The sequence below is a fragment of the Bombus pyrosoma genome, linkage group LG7 (genome assembly GCF_014825855.1).
Source record: "Bombus pyrosoma isolate SC7728 linkage group LG7, ASM1482585v1, whole genome shotgun sequence".
Lineage (NCBI taxonomy): Eukaryota > Metazoa > Arthropoda > Insecta > Hymenoptera > Apidae > Bombus > Bombus pyrosoma.
The window spans coordinates 9611609-9634018 of record NC_057776.1 but is presented as its reverse complement, the minus strand read 5'-3'; the positions used below and the strand labels follow the sequence as shown (position 1 = coordinate 9634018).

The 22410-nt window shown below is 38.2% G+C and overlaps 1 protein-coding gene across 7 annotated transcripts in view; it reads left to right on the top strand.

Annotated features, from left to right (window-relative positions):
* The window catches only part of LOC122569184 (circadian locomoter output cycles protein kaput-like), a 92493-nt gene that overhangs the window by 57276 nt on the left and 12807 nt on the right, over positions 1–22410 (top strand). For 4 of the 7 annotated variants that reach the window (XR_006317355.1, XM_043729804.1, XM_043729802.1 and 1 more), the window contains 3 exons: positions 19756–19922; positions 20054–20127; positions 20211–20309. Coding sequence is in view for 6 of the 7 variants with exons in the window: in XM_043729804.1 (XP_043585739.1) it covers positions 19756–19922; positions 20054–20127; positions 20211–20309 (340 nt within the window). In the remaining variant the exon portion in view is untranslated. Of the gene's footprint in view, positions 1–899; positions 983–14450; positions 14648–19755; positions 19923–20053; positions 20128–20210; positions 20310–22410 lie in introns of those variants that run through there. The other 3 variants (XM_043729805.1, XM_043729806.1, XM_043729807.1) reach the window with 2 other exon arrangements.

The window sequence follows — 22410 nt, the reverse complement described above, 5'->3', positions numbered from 1 at the left end:
CGAAATGAAGATGAGAAGTTCTGAAGGTATATCGCTCTCGTGCAAACAATTTTAACAAGATGATTTTATTTATACTCTTCTATGTGTGTTTAAGATTAGCGACGATTAAGTCGATACTTTTATATTTCTTATCTTCGCTAAACTGAATCAACATAAAGCTTTATTAGGTTATGTTACTATCGTTCCATCTTATGTAAACAAATAATCAATATCTATCTTAAATCATTAAATGTAAGAATTATCGAAACTTATTATGAAATATATATGTATATATATATATATATATACATATATACATATATATGAATTTTATTTTCACGCGGTATATCAAGTTTAGATAAAAATTATTCGTCTTGACGAGCCGAAACATTTTCCAAATTGTTATTATATAGATTGTTTATTACGTAGATATCGCTATCAGCGTACTTCTTATCAATTACTGACGCTATCAATTTATTACCAATTCATATGTTTCACAGGCCTTGGTTTTCCTAATTAAATGTAATTATACGTTTAGTATATCGCTGAAATCTGCTTAAAGAAAATTGGTTCTCAACAGTGAAACAAGGAAACAGAGGGACGTATCAAAGAGTACGAGATGCGCGGGCGAAAAAGACGCGAAAACTCTCGCGAAACGAGAAACTAACAGCGCGTATATACACAGACGAGTTCCTACTCACATCGTCGGGTATTTTTAAAAAGTAAGAAGCTTCGCTGTTGTACGACACGTGTAAACTTCTGTTTCCATTCTCGAAATTAAATAATTCGTACGCTGACGGAATTGTTCGTAGTTTGAACAGTTCCTACCAACGTACACTGTGCACGATGCACACGTAACTCGCAATAAGGAGATAGAGACCCGCAATTCAAGGAATTAACGCGTAATTTTAATGGAACAGGGACAGAACAAAAAGGGACTGGAAGAGAGTTGTCGCGTGCAGCAGTGGATGTCCTGATGAAACTTGGTTGCACATGGTGGAAGGTGAGAGCGGTCAGACGGCGTTACTATGGTCTGGCTACGTACCGTCTATTTCTACTTGCTTTTCACCGTACAACGAGCTCTAGGCTAAAGCGATCTACACGCTGAAACGTGTTATCCGCTTGATTAGAAATTTGTAATTATTTCTGTAATTCTAGCTAGGTATATATATTCGATCATTGTTGATTTTATTATTAAATGGAAACTAGTAGCGGCTTAGACACCGATAACGATTTATCTACTTTGATAAATTTATGAATCTGTTTTGTAAAATAGCGGATCTCCAAGGTGAGTCTCTTTTTTCCTTAAAATTCTTAATTTCCACGAAATACCTAGTCATGTCAAATATTAATCGATAGACTATGTCAACCGATCTGAAACATTATGATACATCGAGATCGTTGAACGAAAAGAAGGACGTAAAACAGTATGATCTTTGTTTAACGCTCGATTCCTCGAAAAGCAAACGGTCAACTTTGATATGAGTTTATCAGTTTGATTTCGTAGCTCTCTCATAGCAAATATAGAAATCCTTCCTTCGAGCAGAGGCTTATACGGTTAAACCTATGAATTCCAATTTTTATCCAACGTCCAGATCTTCGGTATATTCTTCCAGCAGAAAATTCATTTTATCGTCGATCGAACGGAGAACCATATGCTTTGCTAATTTTCACTGACAGGATTCTCTGTAGCATCGATCGAATGCTGTGTTCCTAAACATTTTGAGAAGCCCTTAAAGGACGAAACGCGGCCGAAATTATTCCGTGGTAGTTAATGACATCCATCCGTTGAAAGTTCGTAAAAGCGACGTGAATTGCGAGCAATTCACATCCATTACTTGGATACGGACCGCGTTAAATATAACAGCGAACTAGCAGTACGGTGAAGTATACGTTCACCCTTCGTCCCTAGTGTAAAACCAAGCCAGACAGAGGAGGGCTGGATGATGGGGAACGGGATGAGGCAGCATTGGAACGTGGCTTCCACGAGTACCAGCCAGATCTCCCTTTTGCTCCTTTCTCCCTTTCCCTGCCAGGATTTCGGGACTGGGAGAGGGAGAATGACGGCAACGTTGCGAAGGTCACCTTCCTCTACCACCCTCACGCACCCTAACGAAGGGTGGTCATGGTCGAACGTGGTTCATGCCAGACAGAGAACACTGCTACGAAGAGGATGGTGACTGGGATAAAAAGGATGCGCGAAGGCGTGTCCTGCGGGTTTTTCATACAACTACGTGCGAGTCCTCCAGGACGAAAAAATACCTCATTTCAGTAACGAGTTGAGAGTAATAATTTCCCCTTTTTTAAATAGCACACGTAGAAGTTATAAAATATTCGAGTTTATAGCAGTGGCTGTATAAATAGAAAAAATCGTTGTAAGTCGAAATCGGCTTGTTTGAAATTGTTCGGCTTGTAATTACTTCGGGAAATATATAGAAATTTAGAAGATTTGTTATATTTCGAATGATTAAAATGAACATTTTATCATGACATGATGAAAATGAAGAGAGAAGTGAAACTTGTCGTAATGCAGTTGGTTGAATTTGTACGTTCTTCCCTATATATATATATATTGCAATTTTTATATATAATTGTTGCTTATCGTTGGGCTAAACAGATTAGATCAAAACTTTGAGATGAGAATTTTCTTTTTATTTCAATGACATGTATAAATTATAAAATATCTATGCTATGTACACTGGTGCAAAAAGGGTTTGTTTTAATATCTGTTTCAAAATTGGAAACTACAGAATGTGAACAGATATCGTTCCACTTGATATTTTATACAACGAAAAGAAGCGTTAATGTATCAATACGTGTCGCGTTTGTTACAATCTACAAATATTGAAATTCTATTAAAAATAAAGAGTATGTAAATGTAGTACGTTTGAATTCTTGTGCATGATTGTTCTTTATCGTTAGACTAGAAATTCGAGATATTTGACATTGCCTATCACACGGTTATCAAGATCACGTTGATAGATACAGTTATCTAAACGCGTCTCGCAATAATTGGTATGTTTTTACCAGCGATTTATTTATTCTGGCCGTACCTTGAGATAGTAAGTACGTACACTACAGCGACCTTGTAGTTTCGCGTAAGCTGAACAACTCTTTTAGACTTTGATTAGTTTGAAAAGTAACAACGCGTATATTTTCCATACCGATAAATTACCATTAAGACGATGAAATTTCCGGTGCTACAGATGGCACCGTTTCGTAGGTCAGTTTCGAACGAAGCTCTCGTCCCCCTTTATACTCGGACACTACAGATGCGTTTGCAGAAAACTAAACAAATGTTCTAGAAAGAAATTAATAGACCTGACACTGGAAGCCAAAAACGAAATTCTAAATGCGTATCGTCGATCGCCCACAGGCCTTCACAATACTCGCTCAACGAACGAACCTGGCCCAAAAATAATATTCCACGAACCAACGATATTCGCTCAAGTTGCTTGTTTATCTACAATTCACGGAGGAAAATTACCGCTGCAACTACGAAAATCTCGCCTTAAATAGATCTCGTTCATGCCAATCCACCCTTGTGCGAGTAAAGGCACACCGACGACGATCCAACAACAGCGAGCGAGCCAAATCGTCGAAAACATGGACGAAGAGCCAAACAGTGCACCTGATCACTGTCTGCGTCGTTTCTCTCCTTTCCGCTCTCGCTGTTGGCTAATTTTATAAAAACGCCGGTGCATGCAACCGCCTTAGGTGGAGAACCACGCCCGAAGCCGACGAAGAAGCGGCTAGACGTCCCGTTCCCAGGCAAAGAAAGGGAAAAATAACTAGGTGGACGTGGCTGGTGGATCGGCGGGGAAGTCGACGTCCCTCGACCCACGAGGGAGTATAAAAAGAGCAATCGAAAAGAAGGAGGAGGCGCTCGATTAAGAAATAATGAAACAAAATGACAGTGTGTGGTGGCCCAGCGATGGAATGAGAGCGGGATGAAGAGGCGGAGGAGGACGAGGGAGGACAGGAGGGAGAGAAGCAACTCCAAAGGAAAGAGAGGACAAAGTCTGGTCGATTGGACGTATAGTCTGTGCGTGTGTGTATTCGAGGATAGAGAGGGGCGTGATGATTTACGATTCTCGGTTGGGCAAGAGCGACGGAGACGAGAAACGACGAAGAGCAACGGAATGAATGTGGCGGCGGTGTTGGAGGCGGCGGAGGCGGAGGAGAAACACCGGATAGAGTTGTGTGGAATGGAAACGAAGAGACGGCGAAGCAAAGTGGTGGCAAGAGGAGGTTTTTGGCAAAGGGGCGAGAAGAGAAAAGGGGGTTCCGTGGTAAAAGGGATTCGGTTTCGCAGCGACGGGGAAGTAGTTTCGCGAGAGAGAGAGAGAGAGAGAGAGAGAGAGAGAGAGAGAGGGAGTGAACAAGGGGAACCAGAAGAGGAATGAGCAGAGAGTCGGCTGTGCCGGTCGGGTACGACTGGTAGTAGGGGAGAAAAAGAGAGAATTCGGGGCTGTTGACCGGGCTTCGAATTCGAAAGGCTCACGCAGGCTCGCAGTGAGGCAGGACGCGGATGCGCGACGGTGCCGACAACGTCGACGAGGACGACGAAAACGGCTACAACGCAGTCGCCGACACCGCCCGAATTTCACGATCCCTCGCTTAGGTGCGAGAGACCTTCCCTCTGCTGCATCGTCGAATTCTGCACTGAGTTGCTAGGGCGATACTCGCTCATTCCTTCTACCCACGGCTGGCAAATGTATGGGTATATACAGGGTGTCTTCTTGAATATATATAAAATACAAGCTTTGATTGTAAATAGGTGCAAGGATCGTGTTCAGTTGGATTCGAGATTCGAGTAATTATTCGTTTCTGCAAACGCAACGAGGAGTAAAAGAGTTGTTCTATTTAACAAAGATATAGAAATTGAATGTTGTTTAGGTATATCCGTTGAATTAAATTTCCACTAATCTCTTTAGCGTAATTGTTCCATTAATGGAATATATTTTTAAATTGTGCATATTTCAAGTCACGCGAAGGTTATTAGATCAGCCTTGACCTCTGACATTATCCCGCAAAAAAAAAGAAGAAGAAAAGAAAAAAGAAGGAAAGACGACGTTCTTAAAATCATGAAAGATAGAACTTCTTTTTATTTTCGTAAACTTCGAAAATTTTCAAATTATACGTATGTACTGGTCGGCGGTTTAGTTTAAAAATCTAGAGCACCAAGTTCTCCGTTTCGTGAAAAATACAATATATAAAACGCATTTATTGATTTAATGACAAATTGAAAAAAGAAATAGAGATAACGTGGTTTTGTTGATGCAAGTATCGATCTGTCGACGTTATCGAAGCAATCCTCAAATAATGTCAAAAGTTTATAGTCGCGAGTTACATAACAGACTTATACAATATATTTGCAAATTTATCGTAATCCATATTTTCTTTTTTCGTTCACAAGGTTAAAACATGCAGAACGCAACGTAAATGAGGCAAACGAAATTTCAGTCATGCACGTATCGCGAGCAGGCCTTATCTTGAGAGTCTTATCACCGGAGTTATCACCGAGTTTGTTTTCACTTCTGCATCGACGAGAAATAATTGGAAATCGTTGTAAGCAAACACTTTCAAAATTTATAATTAACGCGTCCACTCTTCGGCCAAATTTCTTAAATCCGTTCGTCGTATCTTTCTGTAGGCAACTCGAAAGTTCTTTAACTTCTACAATAAAATTCTTTTTCAATTTGCATGTTACATCCAATCGTAAAGATAGAACGGAGTATATCGTTGCTACGGCCAAACTTTTCTATATCTTCGATGAATTTAATGTACTCTAATCTTTATCTCTGAACCTTATCAGTCTCTTAAAAACCTTTCTCGCTGACCATTTAAATTACATCACAGATCTCATCAAAATTTCGATTGCTTCTTTTATAAGCGATAATATTTTTTAACAAGCTTTATCATCTTCCTTTCTTAGAAACAATTAACCTGGCAACCAATATTCTTCCTTTTATTTCGTAGAATTGGAAAATAATGCATCAGTCCGAGTGTTTGTCAAACAACGAAATGTCCCGTTTCGAAAATATCGATATTGGTCAGATAGCAACGAGAATTAAAGAAAAAAATATCCATTGGTCCGCGATATACGTTTCATTCATTGAATGATAAAACTCCGATACAAATCACCTATTCAAACTTTTATAAAACATATTCAATAGCGAGAGATATCAAAGTTTGTGGAGGGAGTTTATTACCAAAAAAAAGTCGGATAATCTTTCAGGGAAGAGCACACGAATCACCGGTTTCCATGAAATCCGAACTTTCATATTCCCAGGGAATTTGAAAAGTTCCAAATTAAAAATTTTCAGCTTCCAAACGACCGAACTTGCAAATTTTCAAATTTCGCAAGCATCTTCGACTAACGCCACTTTCGACTTCTCGAGCTTCAAAGTTTGAAAATTTCAATACATTCGTAGAGCTGTGGAAGTATGTTAACGTGGACATTTTGAACTTGCAAGTTCGCAAATTTAGAAATTCGAAGGTACGGAGGAAGTTTGCGAACTTGGAAATTTGAAAATTTGGAATTACGGAAGTTTGTAAAGCTTGGGAATTCGGAAATATGGAAATTTACGCGAACCTGGAAATTTGATGATTGGGGAACGTGCTGGTATACCGCGCGGATTTGCAAATTCCAAATGTTCGAAGTTTGCAAATTTCGAAATTTGAAGATGCGCAGCAAGTTTGTAAGCTTGGAAATTTGAAAATTTCGATATCACGGAAGTTTGTAAGCTTGGGAATTCGGAAATATAGAAATTTGCATGAATCTAGAAATTTGATAATTCGAGAACGCGTTGATACACTGCGCGCATTTGCAAATTTCCGACTTTCGAAGTTTGCGGATTTAGAAATTTAGAGATACGAAAGTTCAATATAAACTATTTAAAAAATGTCAAAACGTGAAAGTTTGCCGGCCTGAAAGCGCGAAATCGTAGAATTTTGTAAATTTGCATATCCTGAATCTGCACCGATTCTTATCATCGAGCCGATATTCGCGAACGATATGAAAAACGGAAGAGAGCTTGCGCCTGTGCAGTGTTCGCGTAACTCGGTTTCATCTGGCGACCTTGAACGTGTACCAGGCGCAAAGACAGAGAGAAAAAGAGAGAACCGCCAGGAGGGTTGGAGTCTACTCTTCTCGTCATCGAGCTCCGCGTAGACCGGAGTATCGATCCTGAAACGAAGTTGTCGGCCCTATCCCATTCGCAAACCCGTGCTCCGGTAACAACCCCTTCCCCGTCGGCGGGTCGAAAGTCTGGAGGCCTTGACTAGAGAGAGAGAAAGAGAGTGAGAGAGAGAGAGAGAGAGCTAGCGTGAGTAAGGGCGAGAGAAAGGGAGAAAGAGAGAACCGGTCGTCAGGATGGGGACAACGGAGGGCGAGAGCGCGCGAGGGTCATGGATTTCGCGTCCCCGCGTGAAAACGTCGACGAATAGAGAGAAAGCGAAAGTAAAGGGGATCGAGCAGATGAGTTGGGGCGATAGAACCTTCGAAGCTTCCAATAAAACGCGCCAATGATAGCTTGATAAAGGCACTGTTCGACATTTTACGAACCATTCGTCTCAAAGATCGCTGCATAACGCGTCGTCGTGCGCTTCGCCTAGCTTGCTTTACGATGCAAACGATACTAAACGAAGCTAATTGAGCCTAATCTTTGCCTCTTGGCGTCCGACTTGCCGTTTCTACGGGCTTTCTTTTATAAAGGTTTGCACGTTGCCAAGGGTGTTTTAAGGGATCGAATTAGATCGTGTTGTTGGTTTTAGGGATTAGGGAGAGCGGAAAGGTGGAAAGATGTCCGAGAGAGATCGGAGTTTGAACAGAAATGGAATTCTCGATAAAAGCTGATGTTATTTGAGAACGGTTAATCCTGTTGCGTTCTTCTCGGCAGTTTTCACTGAAACTGTATTTTTCTAACGATAAAAAATATTTCACTCGTATTTTTCTAGCGGTGGTAGTTAGCCAATGCTACGAATAGTAAAATATGAAGAAATTCTTATCGGTATGCGTGATTTCTCGTTGAAAATCCCAGTTACGTGTCTACGTTGAAACGTTAGAAATCCTTTTCGATAAGATTGGAGTCGAGTGGAAATATAAAAATAGAAGCGCCACAGGATTAAGAGATGATGCTACAGTTATATATTCTCCTCGTCCTTTCTTATTAGAACTGGAGGAATTTGGAGGCAGAAGAATATTGTAGTTACGCCAAGTTCAATTAGCATTTCTGTCTTATACGTGGGGAAACGATGTGGATCGTCGTGCTGACCACGATTTTGAGATTTCTACGCGATCGATCGCGGCGACTGGAAACCGGTGACAGGAATTCGACTAGAAAGTAACTTCTTACACCGACTGCATTGTTTTCGAGCTCGTCACTCCGAACATCATCGCTATAAACGGCGTCGTATCATGTGCAGACGCTGACGTGACCAATGGCATTTTTTTAGATAACGATGAAATATTTTCGACCTTGAACCTTCGGCTCTAAACTGGTCCCCGAAACTTTTGCATATTTCGTTTCCCCTTTCGGTGTCAAATCGAAGAAAACAACGATAAAATTTGCTCAGTTGCATCTTGCTCTCGCAACTCTTCGACCTATGGATATTAAAATAATCTGTTCGCTGCCTCGTTCTATTATTTATCGATAAAGTGCTATAATTGCGGCCGCATTTTCGTAACTTGCACGTTATATCACCGAGATAGTAGTTTCTTTGATTAAATGAATCACACAGATGCCAGACTGTGATCGACTTCGTCAAGGACAAGTTCGATTTATGAATCTAATCGTATGTCGTGCCATTTCTTGCATAATTCGAGCGACGTTATTAGCGAAATTTTACAAGCCGCTAGTTACGAGTAACCAGTGCCAATAAATACTCTCGTGCACCGGTTTGTTGTAGCAACGAGTTTCCTTAAAAAGTAAATTACATTTCACGATTAACTTTTCCGTAAAATCATACAATCGCAAAGGAAAGGTCCGTGACTCGTACATCGTAACTTGTCGATTCGTTGATATAGTATTCGGTCAGTATAGTAAACTGTTACGCAAGAATGAGTATTGTTGTTGAAATTGAGAAATCTGCAAGAAGCGAAACTGATCGTTTTGAAACTCTGAATAAGTGAAGCGTATTGGACTGTGTGACAAAAGAAGAAAAAATTGATCTTCGAAAAGAACGTCTCTGCAACGTTATGGGCAAGATAACGTTTATCGACGATATAATTTTTTTCTCCGAACGTTTTGCCAATTTATCGGCTATTTTTCATTGCCTCTTATCAGCCACTCTCGGTCAATTTACAAGCAATTTTTCAGTAGCTGTTTATCAATCGATACCCGATCGATCATTAAAATGAGCTAGCTTTCTAATTAAATCCATCAATCGTTCGCCGACGTACTTGTTCGTTCGTTGCAATTAACTTTGCGGATTCCTTGTTTCGTTATTACCCCCCCTCCGATATTACAAAGGATCACCTTCGTAAACAATCTGAAAATCCCTCCTCCCCCGATCAAAACCTCCCCAATCTTTCTGCTTGCGTCAGAATTTCAATCGCTGCGCTGCCACATCGATTTTAATATACATTTGACGAAGAACGCGCGCGTAGATCTGCGTGATTCACGAGGTAATTATCAAAATTTGAGGTTTCCTGGTTTGTGTGGTGCGCTTTTCCTAGGAATATCAGAATACAGCTTCATTAAGCGTTAAATGACAGACTGATTATAGTAAACGTCGAGGAAGGAATTTCTTCGAGAGAGGATGATGTAGCTTACACTGTCTGCCCATGAATATTAGGACACCACAGCTGTTATTTAGATACTTAATAAACAGTGAACAGTTTCATTGCTTTAACTTTGTAGTTAGTTTATTACAAGATACTATACAAAATAACGAGAGCTGTGTTGATACTTATGGTCTTCGGTGTGCGCTGTACTTGGAATTCTAAATTGGATAATTATTGTATTCCCTGGATCGTTAAAAATGTAAGAAGGTCGAAGACACAGAAAATGAAAAGAGAAGTTTTTGCGACAGTTTACCGACATTTACACTGACGCTTCAAATGCTATTGCTTCTCGAGCATTGTCTAGGTCAGTTTTCTCTAGCTCGCGTTCCTCAGATAACACGGATGCATCTACGAAGCTAAATACTCTTAAAACAAACTTATAGACTCGACAGTTGTAGCTAAAACACGAATCTTGTAATAAATTTTGTTTTAAGGAGAAGACTCGATTTACATCTGGAAATTGCCAAGTTCGATAATTCTATTCTTTCATTCTGCAGCGCGTAAAATGTCTAGAAATACCGAGATATCTTTTTAGACTTTTAATGTTTCGAAAAACAACCGCTTATTCTCTGTGTCAATAAATTTCTACGTAAGTTGACCAATTTCTCGATGTCTCGAATGCCTCGAATTATACTGTCACCCGTAGGTCAGTTTTCCTGCCTATCTTTTCTTCGCTTCTAACACAGTTACTCGCAAAAGCATTCCAACATTTGTGTCGACACATTCTGTAAATATATTACATGCGTTATAGGAATACATTTTGAAATTCCATTAGCACCTCGCCTGTCTCGCGATTACATTGGCAAAGTTTGAAACAAGTCCGAAAGTGCATACAGAAACTACAAGAAATCTACATTTTTTCCAAAAAGACGCCGCTTACGTCTTCAACGCTGATATTAGTCTGACAATTATGCGATATTTCGTGGAAACGTCGGCTAACTGGTCCGTCGTCGCAGCGGAAAATTGAAAAATCTGGATTTTAAATCGCAGAAATCATTACCTTACACCTTACAGTTTTTAGAGTCTGTCAATTGAGCGATGCTTCTATGAAAACGGAAATCTCGGATTCGTCATAGTCGTGACGTCTGGCGCTCGTGAATAGAACAAAGCTTCGACCGGCTGGCTGCTGCCAGTGGCCCAGGATCAGAGAAGGGTTCGGCCGTATTACAGCCAGTCGCCCGTCCACGTGCATCGATTCATTCGTCACGGTGCCCCGACCTATCCAACGTGTAACTTCAGGACTTTGCCGCGCCGCCTGCAAGCGCGTGTATTCGTGTGCGTATGCTAACCGCATCCCGTCACGTGTACGACGATTACGTCCCGTCTGCGTATATTTCGTCTCTCCTCCGTTCTCTCTATCTCTCCTTCATTCATCACCTTTTTATGCACAACCACAACGTGCCAATTTATGCACTGGATACCATAAGTATGAACATACAGCCGCTCGTTGCATTCGTTGGAAAACTTTAACAAACTTTACATTGTCGAGTATCTTGCGTCGTAAGCGAGATAACCAGACTACGAATTTTTATGCAAATTCACGCTTTTATAAAAATAGAGAATCTAAGCGAGAACTTGTTTCGCCTATCGGATATCGTAACAATGCAACATGTTTTGTATATTTTGCCGTATTTTATTTGCCTTTTATATGAATTCTGCGTATTTCTGCATCTTCAAATTCCCTGTACACACGTGAAGATGGCGAGGTGAAGCTAACAAGCTTGTAACAAGATAATTGCGAAATATAAAGACAGCGAAACGTATTCGCTTTCTACCAAATTTCTTAATAATAATTAATAATACTCATAGCTGACAGCGTGCACATGTGTTTGTTATGTATCAAACACGATACGCCAGTGTAAGGTTCTCGATACAACGAAAGATCTGTTGGAACTGGATGGAGAGCCTCCTGACCCTTTTGGCGAGTCGATACATTCTCCATGGTGGAGTTGTGGTGAAACCGGCTCAAATCGTTTCACAGACGATCCCCGGGATACGTATCCGAAGCACGCACGACATCAGACGGGTTATATTTCATGGAAATAATAAAAACATACGAATCGAAGATTTAACAGCGGTTTAATGAAATTTATGAGACGCGTGGTTCCAATTGATGGGACGTTATATGATTTTTGTGGTATTTGTGGAGCTTTCTTTTGGGCGGGGGGGGGGGGGAAGGATGTTCTTTCTAAAGGGTTTAATTTTAACAGCTTCGCGAATATTGATTTTTATAAAAATGCAGCTAGACAAGAGGTATACGGGAGAATTACGTGGGCTGTTGCTCGAACGTTCATTCTCTTTTGGCAAAAAATTCAGTTAGTAAAAATGAACTTGCATGAGCGTGGCATGTAGAATATTCATGCAGGTTAGATGTCGGTTGAAAATACCTTGACTTTTGTTCAAAAATTTACCTGATAAAAATGGAGTTGGATAATTACGGTATATAAGAGGGTTTTATAAGTAGAATAAATAGCATGTTGCTTGAATGTTTATTTTATTAGTTGCTTTATAGTTTCTTCTTTTTTTTTTAACGAGTATGTATAACGGTCCATTATAGTCTTTTATGACAGACCTTCTTCATCTTTGTCCTTTGTTTCTGGTCGTCTGGCCACCAGATACGTACATGCTTGAAAAAGTCACGAGTGACGTAAGTTAAATGGGGACGTTCGTTTTCGCCTCGAAGGGATTTGTTCTAAGAATTATAATTAATTGCTGATACGGAGGTAACGCGAATCGAGTTCCACTTATTCTTGTTCCTTACCCCCCCTCCCCACCCCAGCTATGCGGTCTACTGAGAAACATCTACTAATATATCAAAGTTTTAATTATCATGTAATTACTTCTGCACTAGTACAAACAATCATTGGAATTTCAAAGTTCATTTTATACAGAACTTTAATATTCTGAAACCTTTTGTAAAACCTATATTAAAATGTAAATTACAAATACGTTTTTAATCTCAAAGGATTAATCCTGACGCACACCGTTCATTTAAACAGAGCAATCGTTTCAACATTCTATCACAATCGTGGATTAATATTATTATTGATGAATGCTATAAAACGAAAGATCAACGTCTTAAAATTAGAATATCAAAATATTTGACGTATAAGGAACAAAAATTCAGCAAACGGAACTATTTCCTTACACTAACGTTACAGTCTCCTATATCAAATCTTTAATTTTTTTAATCTGATCTCTTGCTGCATAACGCTGTCCGTTCGTACACTGACAATTCTGGTTCATAATGAAAATGTAGAATAAACAAACTGCGAACGTTCGCGAAATTGAATCAATGTTTCGAGCATACGTTGCACACCGATGTATACATTTACGCATATTTCAGGGTAACAGAACAAAGCACGGAAGCAGTTAACTCCTACGTCGGCCGTGGAAGACCGCGCGACCTGACCATCGCAATTCTGCTCGAAACGAGCCACATCCCGGCGAAAGTGTTGCTAATATTTTTTTTAGTCTCGCCAGTGATAACGATTAGGTTCGTTGTGCAGCTCGCGATAAGGATATTCTTGATACCAGATACTTGTCGAACTCCGTTCTATTTTCCGCCTCTACAAATATACTTTGCTTCGTAATCAATGTTATGCATCGTGTATTATATATATATATACTTATAAGTATATATATATATATATATATATATATATATATATATATATATATATGTATACTTTGCACCAGACTATGGGACACGAGGCAAACTTGTACCACGGGATTATCACATTAAACCATGGATTTTTATGCAAATTTCTATTTTCTAGAATATAATTAAAAACATAGAATCTCGATAGAAAGTTGTTTTTCCCACCAAATATATATTCTAGAAAGTATTCGGGTCAAACATTAGCGCACGTGCGTGCGTATGTATGCGCGCTTATACCGTCTAGCCTTTATGATGATGATGATGATGATGATTTCAGTATTAATTATAACTACCGCAAGTTCATTGCGTATTTATAGTTTTCTAAACAAAGTATTCGTTCATTATACGAAAGTCAATCTCTTACTATCTCATACCCGAGAAAAGGAGAAGCTGTACTTCGAATATTTTCTAATTTTTTAATAATTTATATTTTTTCGTATGGTGTGCGTTTCGTGATAATTTTCCACTATCATCGATTCCTTTTCGTATCCTATTTTGTCGAGCTCCTCGAGATCGCTTCCCCATGGACTTCGACAATAACTGTCTGAGAGCATTGAAAGAGGAATTTTTAGTCGGCGCTATCTTGGACGATAACGCGTCCCAAGGTCGAAGCAGGGATAATTGGCCAAAGTCATTTTAGCATTGTGTAACATCGGATAACCCTGACGCATTGATTTTTCGAAGTTTCCTGCATTGTTACGACGATTACGGGGAAAGAAACGATAGATCTGGAAGAAGGAAAAGAAAGGGGAGAGGAACGATCGGGTGGAACGATTCGAGTTTCTGCAATTGAAAAATCTCGCGCCAGAATATCATTAGAATGGAAAATTAAAAAGAAACGGGTGAAACGATGTAATCGCAAATTTGATTGTTTTAATCGACTGATAGCGATACCTCTGGCTGTTGTGACGTTATTCTTTTTGAATAATAACGTTAAAATGAGATATATATGTGTATGTGCGTGTGTGTGAAATTTCGAGCAATTTCGACTGTTTTGATCTCGCGTTGTAGAAACGCCAATGATTGCATACGCGATGGCACATGGTCGTCGACGATTGCCAAGTCGGCCACTTAGCCAGATACGCAACAGAAATATCAGACACCGGGCCAAAGTGTCAGTTGTTTATTGTCGCGAACGTAATTAACAAAAAGCTGATTGTACCGTTACTCCATATAAAGGCAAACTCGATACGATAATGCTGTTGTGAGACGCAGATGTGAGTTTCTTTTAACAGTCAATTAATATTTTTAATTCGTTATAATTGTTACTGTTACTGTAAACTCTACTGATAAGTTCGTTATAGTAGCCAGTTAATTCGAAGAATTATAATATTATTCTACACAGAAAGTTATAGAATATGTAACGTGTAATCTTTTTCCTTATACCTAAAAAATATCGCAGCCTCGTAAATGAAGTGAACTGTTTGATATATGTACTTAATTCTTTATAAAGCAACATGTTAAAGTTACATATCGACGCGTATAATCTTTTTTAATTTTATTCAGTTTTACTTGTCCCTACCATTATATTACATTTTTCATTTTTACTTCGTTTGTATTTCGTCTGCATCGTTTATTTATGATAATTCTTATTTATCGGACTTCAGATTAAAAAAAAAAAAAAAAAAAAACAGAGAGAATATTATATTCTTTGAAAAATGTAAATAATATCTTTATCTTTTTTTAAATATGAAGTCAATTGACCAAAAAATTTAATTTATTAAGTATTTCTCGTTAACTTTGTGACGTTGGACAAGATGTTTCAACTATTGGCCAAAATGCGATCTTTCAGTTCATTCTATCAGATTATGAGACGCGTAGTACCGCAATTGAAGCCGCCATTGCATTTATGGCAATGATTCTATTATTAACTTAGACGTAGATTATAGTCATAGCAAAGACCTTGATTATTATATGCGCGTACACAACAGCTGTTCCATTACGCAAGAATATTAAAAAACAGAGATTTATGGTTTGACTTCTGCATTCGATCATGGATTACGTTAATGCCCAACTCATAATTGGTCGTTGGATCTCGTTTTTACTAAAAAAAGAGTCATTCGATTTTAAATAATCGATAATTAATAAATATTATTATAAATATTAATTTTACTATTAACCTTCGTGCTGTAACACGAACGAAACTCAGACAAACCATTAATCATCACCTATATTGATCTCTTCAGGAACGAATTTATTAGATTCAGAATCTTTTTGCTACACAATATTTATTTAAAATATATTTGTAAGTATTGAAAGACGTATTATCGTAAAACGTATTCCAAGTACTGTGAAATGTCTCAGAAAAATAACTGTCGCCTATTTTTTTGGAATTATGTTCAAACGAAATGTACACGTAGCATTCATAGCAACGTTAAACGAGAATGAACAAGGTTAAATTAAATGAGAGATTTAAAGGAAAATCGGACGAGTGCATTTTTTCCTCTGAATCGAGATAACAAGGAATACATAAGATTCGAATGTACGCGATTCAATCGTAAATTTCCCATCTTTTATGACTATGTATAACAGTGTGTTAAGCAGGCATTCATTTAAAGTCTAATTCTGCTTAATGTTTCCTCTGGTTAAAGATCTTATCGCTTTCCTAATTCCCTCGCATATAAAATAACTGCTATGATTTATCGTCTATAGATAACAACGTATTTTTCTATGTAATGTCTCGTACGTAAAGAATCTGCCGATAAAAATACAATTATTCATTAACTTATCACTAGTCAGTTCGGTTACAGTATGAAGAAGTCGAGTCGCAACGGTCGATCATCGATTACTTAATAGTACGCCTACTCAAATCTTAGTGTATTCTGTCTCTTTTTCTACTATTAACCATGAAAATATAAAACGAGTCATAATAAATCGAATTTCAGTCGCACAAAGTGCATATACACCAACCAGTTTTTTAGCTTTCACGCAGCGAGTTGCTCGCCGAACTGTGAACCAGTTCGGCTCGTTACATCATCCACAGATAAGGTTCAATTTTACGTCAAGTGTTACACGAAAAACGTAGACAAATCGATGGTACGAACGTTCAATGCAGTCGGAAAGACCAAACGTGTTAAACGCTTTATGTAACCTTCGAATTTTGTTCTACCGACTCGTTTCAACGTACGAAAAAACCAGGTTTCAAGGCTCGATGATGACACACAGACGCTGCTAGTTGGACGTAAAAAGCGAGAAATTCATCGGGAATAGACCGACGAAGAGGTTGGCCGGGTCATGCCGTAGCCTGGATGGGTTCGTACAGCCTGACACGTGATGAATATTTCCCTTCGAATCTGCGTCAAAGTGAAGACGGTCGTTACGAGCTAGACCATTTCACCCGACGACTGCTTGATGGTCTATACATGTGACACCGCGCACGGTTTTTTCTCAATGCCTCCTTTTATCGTCGGACAGTTATTCAGACTGTGATCTACAATCGAGAATAGAAATCGAGATGATCGTCGAGAGGGAAAGACGTTTGGTCACTGGAAACGAATAGACGAGTGTTTGATGAAGTAACTCTATAAAGTTACGTTTACTTGAAATCTCTTCGTTGCGTTAAGCAAAAAGGGAAATTTATTTGTAACAAGATCGTAGGGTTATCGTAGGGTAAAATAGTAACAATGTTCTGTTTCTTTAACTGGAAAGAAAAAGATTTGGAGTTAGATTTTATTCTATCCTATTTATATATACATTCGTATTTGGTAGCATAATGAATTTTTATTATAGAGATAATAAGATAACGTTTATCGTGAAACTTATCGTTACTGAAATATTTAACTTTGTTCAGGCACCAGTACTTTTACTATGAAACACATTTGTGTTACTTAGAATGTGAATAAGTAATAGATAGCAAGTGAAGAAACTATTTTATTTTAACGAAGTTACGCTGTGAAGTTTAATATTAAGAATTTACGAAGTTACAAAGTTAATTTCTCTTCCAATTAAACAACTTTTGCAAGCAATGTTTTCGCATATTACTTGCAGCGCTGGAGTACAATGAAATGGATCGATCGATATCCAGTGTGTACACTAGTTGAAAATTTGAATCAATATTGTTTGAACAATTTTTCACGTGCATTCTTTTCAAGATATTTTATACGTTATTCGCATTATTTACCGTTTCTACCATTCGACGTTTTCATTATACGCTATACACGCGTTAGTTATTTGCATGTCCGTCATTTGTGCGAAGAAATAAATCGCTTATTTAAATATCAAAGGTGAGAGGCAGTTGTTTCGAACGAAAGTTTAATTGAAATAAACTGCCCGTCGTATTCTTGATCTAATTCTTTTTTTTAAATAACGTAATTATATTTAGTACGTTCTATTGGTATGAAACATATGTTGTTTGATCGAATTAGCGAAAACATTCGAAATAAATTATACGTTGAAAAGTAGAAAGATATGGAAGATGTTAATGCTCAGTGGACTACGTACACGCCCGTTATCTTCTTCGGCATAATAAAGAATAATTAAATCTTTCTGGCCTCGAAACATTCGGGAGACCTTAATTTATTACTAGTACATCGTGAATTTATATGCAAATTTATATTTTTGCCAATACAGATACGGAAATAGAACTTGAACAGAGATCCGCTTTGCGTATTAAAAATTTTAATAAGAACCGTAGTTTGGATAACTTCTATATTCTTGCGTATTACATGCATTCTATGCATATTTGGATCTTTAAATTTCGCATGAATGCATAAAAGTCCGCAGTCTAATCATTAACGTATACAAATTTTAATATCGTTTTTGTACATCGTCCGATGAGTTCTCAGGTTTTACGAGTAGACTGCGGATATTTATGCAAATTCATAATTTTACGAACTTTATAAAAAAATAGAGAAAAAAAGAAAAAGAAACTCAAGTAGAAGATCTTTCTATCTCCTGGTGTATCGTCTACTAATGGCGTTACAATTAACTACCAACAGTGTAACGAGCGCTATATACGATTTACACGTTACGAGCCTCGTCCGACTATTTTTGCATTTTGAAATTTCCCATAAATGCGTAAAAATTCACAGTTTGTTTGAAAATATAAATTGATTTCCGTTCTGGCAAATCGTAGAGGGTTGGCTGGTCGAATTATTTTCGTGGTTACACGATGCTGCCAGTTGACACACACGGCCTCACACGAGTGAGGAAATTTGAACGCGTCGAAAAACATTGCATTCGCCAGGCTTTCTGCGTCTCACCATGAGAAAAGCAGCAGATGAAACTCGATACGAAAACAAACAAGCTTCGTAGGGATTTCCCGATATCTCGAATTTCCCGCACAACCACAGAGAATAGAAATTGCGTTCGGATTCGCACGAACCCATTCATGACCAACCGACAGAAATAAGCATCGTTATCTAATGTCACACCCGTGACATTTGCACTCTCATTGCCCCTGTTCTTGCGACAGTGTGTAATTTCGCGAACATTTCCTTTGCAGATCATCTAGAGCTAATACTAAGAGTACTTTCACGCCATAAGTGAAATCGTATTCTGATATATCTCGATAGATCCTGAACGATTGGGCCATTTAATGAAATTACCGAACAACTTGCACCGTGTATACTTTTTCCTTGCTTTCCCTCTTTTTAACCGGTTGATTTTAACGGAACTTCACGATGACCGTAGAATTAAAAATGAACAGAGACATTGGATTTGAATATCAGTCGTTTTCGAGTCGATTTCAATCGTTCGACGTGTAAATGCGATGTAGTTATTAATAAAAAGCGAAGCGACGCGTAAAAAATGTAAAAAGTTTCTAAATAAAAATTAGATTCTCGTGTTCCTTGTTCTTAACGGAGTTAAACAAGAACGAATAAGCGAATAAATTTTCTAAATATAGATGCCGTCCCCAAGGGCGAGCAGCGAACGTTTTTCAGAAAAGCGATCGATAATTATTTTCACATAGAACGACTCGATAAAATATTAGATTAAAGTTACATGCTTCGAGAAGTCTATCTCTAATGCGTACTTCTTCGCCACGTTAGAAAAATGCCATTTCATACGAAACTGGGAAGATAATTGCACTTCATTTGACTATTACGGAAGAACGGGAAAAGAATGGAAAACGTGGTATGAATTAGATCGATTAATTCGATCGATGAGAAATTAAGATTGCCTTCCTGTATTTTGACATAGAATTCATCTACAAAGGAAGAAGAGAGCAGAGATTTAAGGAATATCGCGATGTAATCCCTTAATCCGTTGTCTTTCTATAAATCGTACAAGTGAATCGTTTCTAATTTTCGCATAACCGCTGGGATTAAAAGTTTCTAAAGATAGACGGAGATTAAAACGGAGCTCTTTCTCGTTTCTGTTACAGCAATCCAAGAGCGTCACGGAACATGGCAGAGAAACAAAGACGCGACAATCTTAATACGAATATCTCTGCGATGGCAACACTTGTACCTACCGTCGCCGAGAGTCCGAGGAAAATGGACAAGATATCCATCCTGAGATTGGCAGCAGCCTTCCTCAGAATGCGATACAGTAAGTCGATGTAGTAATGTGGCGAGAATAGATTGAAATACGAATGTGTTTATTCGTATTCTTCGAACATATAAACGCTAATAGTTTCTCATCTAATCGATTCATACGTATTGATTTGCATACGTTTTCAGCGATCGGTCGTGGTACAATTGACTTCCTCCCTCGAGAGCTTGGCGAACTGGACCTGGAAAAATATATCGTCGACGTGAGTACTCGTAAATCGGTCCAGTCCTGTTATCGTTACACACGTTTTGAACACGTTAAAATCGTTTTTGTTAACCGTAACAGAACTTGATCGAAAGCGGGGGGTTCTTCATAGTCATCACGATATTCGGGAAGATAGTTTACGTCAGCCGGCAGATTCAGGAACACCTTGGCCATAACCAGGTAAATTTTGTTTTATTCACGTTCCTGCTATTTTATAAGCGAACATTTCCAAACAGTTCTGGATCTGGAAATGTAATCGTTCGTTGAGTGATATTCGATCATAGATTCAATCGCTATTAAATTAATAAATAATTACATCTGTAAGTAAATGTTGTAATGTGGTTCTAAAATCTAGCAAGATTGTAATGCTGACTACATGGAACTCTAAATTCGATCGATCGTCGAATTTAAACGACGTCAGACCAAGTGTATTTACGAGGGAAGATCCTCGAGCCGCGAATTCGAAAACTTTTGAAACTTTGGAAATATGTAGAGAATATACAGGTACGTAGTACTCGATTTTCCTTTTTGCTGTTCAAATTGGACTCGTTATAATATTCATCAATTTTCTACCGAATTATAGTCCTAATTAAAAGAAGTATCTTTCGCTAGAAAATCCTTTTCCGGTCTCTTATAGTTATAACGCGAGTTATAACGCAAGGTCGGAAAGTAAGTTCTTCAGGCGTGGATTTCACCCCCTTAAAGTAAAGTTAGGTAGCAAAAAAGATTGCATAATACATACCTCTATATCCCCTAACTATCTCCAAAGTTTCATAATCTTTTTAACTTGCGACTCGAGTATCTTTGCTCTTTAGATGGAGTAAAAATTATATGCGTTCGAATAAACCTGATTTCAACTCCAATAAATGTCAAGGTTGTACAACGACATATAACAATTCTAACAAAATCGTGAAATTTTCAATAGTCTGGATAAATTTCTTTGTCTTATGTTTTAAGATTGAGGTTTTTTAAATAAGAATTAAATACAAGAATACAGTGGATCATCCTTCGTCTATGACTTTATACCTGTTCTTCATCTTGTCTCTATCTTTTTTCGCCTTGCCGTACCATAACGCTGTTTCTCACGAAAAGTTTCCTCCCTCTAAAGTCCCTAGATAATCTGTTCATCGTTCTCTCTAAAACTTTCCTTCTCCTCGCTATCCTCTCAAACTTGATTCCCGGCTCTCATCGCACGCTATCCACCCTTAAAACCACACTCAGCCCATTCACAAATACACATATACACCGACACGCAACTTCTTATCCCGTAACGAAACAAACGCGAATCTTCACGATTTAAGTCACATTCGTTCACATAGGTTCACATTTTACTTTATCCGGCGACCCTATCTGCCGAATATGTCTCTTCCTACAAATTCAGAAATGCGAATCCCAAACTCTTGAAATGTCATTAGGCGGGAGTCTATGCTACGAAGATTTTTACTTTATTACACAACATATTTTATACGAACGTGAATATTTGATATTTTTACGTTTCCTGTTTTTATTCAAATATTTTATAACGTAAAAGCGTGTTCCTTATATATAATTCGTAACGTTAGAACGTAGAGTATAGTTCAACGTAAATTAACGAGATGTTAACATCGTCGTTCGAAGAAGAAACAATTTGTGCGTTAAAAAAAAAGCTAGATTTTTTCTATTTTCGTTAACCCACCGAGGAAAATTTGTTAAGAAGTTGAAGAAATAGCTTTTTTACAACCAAATGGGTCGAGTTAGCCTTTCGGTGACTTAATAATACCAAAAGCATTTACTGTCTTACGAAACTTCCCTTTGTACGGTTGCGGTTCCCTGCGATGCATTAATAAAGAGCACCGAACCAATTGCAGTTACGGTGAAACGTAGCTCGTGCCAAGGGTCCGGAATTATCGATCAAATGAGCATAACCAGGCCGCCATGGTAACTGACGTGCACCCGCAGTACCTTTTCAACGCGTTATGTCCTTCTGAAAATTCTACATAAACGGGCGATTTCACCTGTCAGAAATCACTATATATATATATATATGGATTAACGAATTTTTCACATTTAATCTTTTACCGGTATGTCGCAGATCTCTGACGAATATAATATATGTACATATTTTCTCCCATAAATTGCTCATCTTGCTATCAGAGACTTCTCATCAGCTGCCTTTGATATTCTCTCAATACAAGATCGATCAAACGTTGCTGATTATTTACTTATTGCATATTTATTAAGAATTTGAATAGCGCCACAACGGGGTTACCGATGATTAATAAAATCATTCTTAATATTACTT